Genomic DNA, 5,620 nt, shown 5'->3' with positions numbered 1-5,620 from the left:
AGCCCAGAGGCTCACAAATGCCCGCCCACCCACCCGCTCCTGCCTCTCCTACCGCTGTCGTCTGACAGCCCCTCTGCTCGCCCTCAGCCCACCATCAGTATGGTGCAAGCCCTGCGGGTTTGCCAGTCTCCATCGTCACCGTGACTGGAAAATCCCTTGCCTCCGCCTCCAGCCTTTGAATCCCGGACTCCGCCTCAGCCTGTCGACCCGTCGGCTCCACCTTGGCTCCTAGCTCCCTCCTCTTCGACATGGCCCATCAGTCCACTGGCTCCACTGGGATCCCTCGTACCTCTGGCTCCACCTTGGTCTGTCGTTGATCATCCGTCGCCTCGGGACTCCACTCCTCCGGCTGCGCCTCGTCCCTCCGTCTCCATCAGACTCCTCCTTCCCTTCGGCTCCTCCTCGGCTCTCTGTCGCTCCGGCTCCACAGCGGCCTTTCGGGTCCACGCCTCCGCATCGGTCGCCTGAGCCATCTGTTCTGCCTTGGCCCTCTGGATCCTCCCCATCGCCCTGGCTCATCGGCCTTCCGTCTTCGCCTCAGGCTACTCCGCCGCCGTCGGTCGGCCCCCTGAGTCGTCAGCCCTTCCTCCACCATGCCTGCTCCAAGTCTCTCCTGTCTCCTCCCTGGCTCCTCCCTCCGTCAGCTCCAACCTGGACTGTGTTTGTCGTCCCCCTCCCGGTGGTCCGTCCCAGCCCGACCCTCTTCTAGGATTGTCTGCCAGCCCTTTGCCATCCCCTGTTACCATCCCAAGTCCACTCTTTTGTCCGCCCCCTAAGCCATCCTCCCTCCCACCCTTTGTAGTTTTTGTGGCGCAAGGTCGCGCCTTCCGGGAGGGGGGCAAACTGTCACACCCCTGGACTGTCTGTTGGTTTGTTTTGCTTCCCATGTGCTCTGTGACCTAGTTTTCCCTCGTGTGTGACTGTGCCCATATTTGGTTATTTTCCTGTTACTGTCCTGTTCCTAGTGTGTTCATTTGATTCAGCTGTGTCTCATTGAGTTCCTTGTTATGTTGTGTATTTAAGTCTTGTCTTCCCTGAGTTCCTTTGTCTGGTATTGAACGTCTATGAAGTGCTACGTGTGTGTCCTTCCAGTGGATTATTAAAGTCTGTTGATTGTGATTCTCCTGTGTTCTCCGCGTTCCTCGCTCGTACACAGTAGGCTATTGTGACAAAGGGTAGGGTAGGTGAAGGGGTATAAAATAGAATTGGGATTGGGCCTTAATATACTTATAGATCCATGAGACAATCATAACAGAGAGATTAAAGTTTTTATTAAAGCTATAATATTAATTATTTATTAGAGCCTTAATTACTAATATCAATTATGCAGTGTATATATTTGTTATTTGAGCTGTGAAGTTTTTAAATTGCCCTTGTGAGGATGGAAAACTTTTCTTTTTAGACTGATACATTTTATTCAGATTTCTTGTTACTGTATGTGTTGCTGATGTAATTCCTGTGAGTGGAGTTTGTACAGGTATGTTAATGATTACAACATGTTCATCACAGGCCACTCTCTGGTATTCACAAGTAAAAGTGATTTAACTGATTATAACTAGAGTTTAAGTTTGGATAGAACTTAATCTAATAAATCTATTCACTTTATTTGATATTCACATACCAATTTGACAGAGTTTTTCATCTAGAGTTTCATCTAGAGTTTTCTTCAGCTGAATCAGAGCTCTATTCATCGGAAGCACATCCACATCAGAGTCAATACTGATCTCAGTCCAGTTTTTGGTGTGTGGACGACAGTACAGGGATGAGAACATCTACAGCAGGAGAGAGAAGAGTATTAAATATGTACATTTTTTATTGATAACTTTATATGTACAGGAGCTTTCTAACACAGTTAACTTATTTTTCTAATTTGAGTTTGTCAGTTTCATTCTTATTTGTACAGTTTCTAAAGACAGCAGCTCATCAGGTTTGTCAACAGAGCATTTGACAAATAATATTCTGCATTCTCAGTGATGAGACAGATGTTAACAGACCTGTAGGAGGTGCAGATGATCGTCAGTTTGTGAGATCTGCTCCAGCTCAGTGTTTTTCTTCTTCAGATCAGTGATTTCCTGCTGCAGCTCTTTAATGAGATCTTCAGCCTGTTTCTCTGTTGCTTTCTGCTGTTCCTCCATCATCTTCAGTAGCTCAGACTGACATCTCTCAAAGTAGCGGATCAGATCAGTGAAGAGCTCAACACTGACTGATTTCTCTTCCTCTGTGTTCCTCTGACAAATGAAAACAATTAGCAGATTCATTTATTATGTATTTACACATATATTAAGACATGAAAAATTCTTACATCATCTACAGACATCATGCTATTTTAAATGTGTTTTATCCATTTAGTTCAGAACAATGTTTAAGCAGTTTGAAATATTAGAATGGTTTATTAATTTTGCATTATTTAGATTTTACCTTTCTCAGTGCTACCGAGTGCTGGATCTCTTGAATCTTCTTCATTCTGTTCTGGATCATCTGCTGCATGTCTGTCTGTGTCTGAACCAGCTGATTCTACAAACGGAGAAAACTTTATTTTTTTTAAATTGAACTTTCCATCTTCTGTTAGTTTTCAGGTTAATGCCACAGATCACGGTCACTCTGCAGGACACCGACCCTCCAGGACCGAGTTTGGGCACCCCTGCACTAGACTTTGATCTTGTAAAATTTCTTTGGAAGCTGCAATGGTTATAACGTCTTTTTATAAACTTAAATTCAACATGGAACCAGAGCTGGGTAGTAACTAATTACATGTAATCTGGGTTACATCATCAGATTTAAAAAATCAAGTACTAGTAATTAGAGTATATTACATTTTGTAGTGCTAATAATCAGATTACAGTTGCTTTTTAATGGATTACATGATTACAAAATAAATCACACAATGGCAATAAATCATCATTTATTGATTCTCGCTAATTCTTCTTTTTTTCTCTTTTAAATTTTCCTCTCTAAAAATCCTGCTGTCATACAATTTAGTTTTGAATGATATTTACAATATTGAATGTCCATGTAAATGTCAGCTTAGTTAGATAAAAAGTAATCTAAAAAGTAGTCAGAATACATTATCTAAAATGAGTAACCTAGATTATCTAGAGATCTAGAGTTTTCGTTATGTAATCTGTAATCAGTAATGGACTACAGTTTTTAAGTACCCTGTCCATCTCAAATAATAATAAATCAAAAATGTGAAAACTTTCCTGCAGCACTGCAGTTTTAAATTGATGCTCTTTTAATTCAGACACGAGGTCATGCCTTGACATAGCGATTTTCTATTGTGTCAAACTGTTTCACATGATATAAATTCGCAGGTCAGAGTCCAACAAACTTTAACTTTAGAATTCAGTGAAATGTGAATCAGCTTTACAGGAGCTTGCGTTTCCACTCTCCTGCATTCGTATGGAAGTCAATGAAACGAAAAGTGCAGTGTGACCGACCTAACATAACATAAAAAGGGTTCTTCAACATGTCAACACAGAGAAAAGAAAACTGCATTCCATCTGGTGTTTTGTTTGTATCTCTTGCCTTCTTCTCTCGACTCTCCTCCTCTATAGGAACAGTGTTGTGAGTCCTGTGGTCTCCTTCAGTGCAGGACAGACACACACTCGTCTGATCATCTCTGCAGAACAGCTCCAGAGGTCTCTCGTGTTTCTGGCATATATAATCCTCCAGATTTTCCACAGCGTTGATCAGTGTGTGTTTCTTTAGACGTGGGACTCTGTGATGAGGCTCCAGGTGAGTCTCACAGTAAGAGCTTTGACACGTTAGGCAGGACTTCACGGCTTTCTGCTTTCTTTCATCACAGATGTCACACAACACCTCAGATTCTCCTAGATAGAGCTTCTCCATAAAGTGTTGCACAACTTCTCTGAGTGTTGTATTAATCTTTAGATCAGGTCTTCTGCTGAATGTTTCTTTACAGAATGGACAGAAGCAGGTCTGTGTGTTTGTCCAGTGCTTGTTGAGGCAGGTTCTGCAGAAGTTGTGTCCACATGGAGTGGTGACTGGATCAGTGAACACATCCAGACAGATGGAGCACTGGAGCTCCTCATTTAGTGGACCACTGGAGGATGCCATGACTGAAAAGATAAGTAAAGACAATATATCATCTACATTGCTGAACAGAGCAGTTTTGATAATGTTAATGATGTGCATCGAGTCATTTAGTTTGGGTATGGATATTGCATTTTAAAAATGATTCTAACTTAAAGTTTTATAACAATGTAAACTATGAAGCACTTTTTATATCAAAGTCAGAGCAGCCATAGAGCAATATGTGACAGCAGTTTATGACTGGAAGTTAGGACAGAGTTGACGAATGTCAACCTCACAGAGTCTAAGCTCTGTCCCTAACTTCTGGGGCCAGTTGCATAAACTTAGCCTCTACGTATGTTAAGACAGTGTCTTAAGAACTAGTCTGACCAACTAGCAGTTAGCCAAGGGGCAGGCCCGGACATCAGGAGCACCGGGCGAATTCCCGGTGGCCTGGTGGCTGATTTTGCCTGCTGCCCTGTTTTTTAGTTTTAGTTATTATTATTATTAATATTTTATATTTTTGCTTTCTCAATGTACCAAAGTAGAGGTCTGCATTCCTGCGGCTCTCCCTTGGGAACTGCGGGACCCGACCGGATTTTTTGCGCCGTGGGATTAAATTCCCGAATAAAACACGGTAGCGGTCGGTAACTCTGGTGTAATTTGAATGGGAGAGGGTGGTCTAACAATATCCCGTTCCCGACGTCCATTTAGAACAGCATATCTGCGCTTTATTCTTATTGACCACCGGTACAGCTTGCGCTCAGGACTGTTATGCACGCGCTGCACGCTGTCACAAACAGACAAGAGGAGTTCAGGTAAACAGATGGGTTTATTGACAATGCTGTGATGGTCAGGATCGAAGGCAGGTGAGTATGAGAGATATGTGAAAGTTCTGGGTTTCTTAGCTTCTTGGTAATCTGGGTTCTGATCGTTGCAGGAATCCTGGAGACGAACCGAGGCTGAGGAAAATCGGGATCGCGGAGACGTAATAGACTTCTGGAGATAAGGAAACAACAGGTAGTTATGCAGCTAAGGAGTCTGGCAATGTTCAGGTAGTGAACGGTAGACCGGACACTGGAACACTGAGTGGAGTGAGAAGATATAGCGGGCTTGATTGGTGATGCAGGTGCAGGTGATCAGAATTCGGGTGATTGGGATCTGGTGTGTGTCGGAGCAGGTGACTGTGATGATTTCCTGACATACGCATGTTGTGTGGATGCGCTGTCCTTAAAGGACGTTCAACTCGGTTTTGTTTATATCTTGCTTAGCCTATAATTTTAAATGAAAGATTTAGTATTTATTTATATTTCTCATTTTCCTACTGTGTTAACAGAAAAATGTCAAACGAATTTAGTATTTTGACAAGACGAATAAAAATAGCTAATAGGCTATTTTTGTACAACCTACATTTAAATTTTTTTTCTCTCTGCAACACTTTTCCTATTGTGTTGTCAATGTTAAACGAATTGTATCCTGACAAGATGTAATGTGGGGTTTGGGTTTTGTTTCGTACAACATTTTTATTTTATTTTTATTTTCATTTTTAAACACTTTTTTTCCTACTGTGTTGCATAAAATATTAAAC

General features: G+C 42.2%; 1 protein-coding gene across 1 annotated transcript in view; it reads right to left on the bottom strand.

Annotated features, from left to right (window-relative positions):
- LOC107730798 (E3 ubiquitin-protein ligase TRIM39-like) overlaps positions 1-5,620 on the bottom strand; it is a 39,016-nt gene that overhangs the window by 28,898 nt on the left and 4,498 nt on the right. Inside the window, exons 2-5 of the mRNA XM_016541741.1 lie at positions 3,526-4,079; positions 2,419-2,514; positions 1,995-2,228; positions 1,618-1,772 (exon numbers count right to left, since the gene is read on the bottom strand). Coding sequence (XP_016397227.1) covers positions 1,618-1,772; positions 1,995-2,228; positions 2,419-2,514; positions 3,526-4,079 — 1,039 coding nt within the window. The remainder of the gene's footprint in view (positions 1-1,617; positions 1,773-1,994; positions 2,229-2,418; positions 2,515-3,525; positions 4,080-5,620) is intronic.

The sequence above is a fragment of the Sinocyclocheilus rhinocerous genome, unplaced genomic scaffold (assembly GCF_001515625.1).
Source record: "Sinocyclocheilus rhinocerous isolate Xijiao unplaced genomic scaffold, SAMN03320098_v1.1 scaffold2358, whole genome shotgun sequence".
NCBI lineage: Eukaryota > Metazoa > Chordata > Actinopteri > Cypriniformes > Cyprinidae > Sinocyclocheilus > Sinocyclocheilus rhinocerous.
This window is presented reverse-complemented; position numbering and strand designations above follow the sequence as displayed.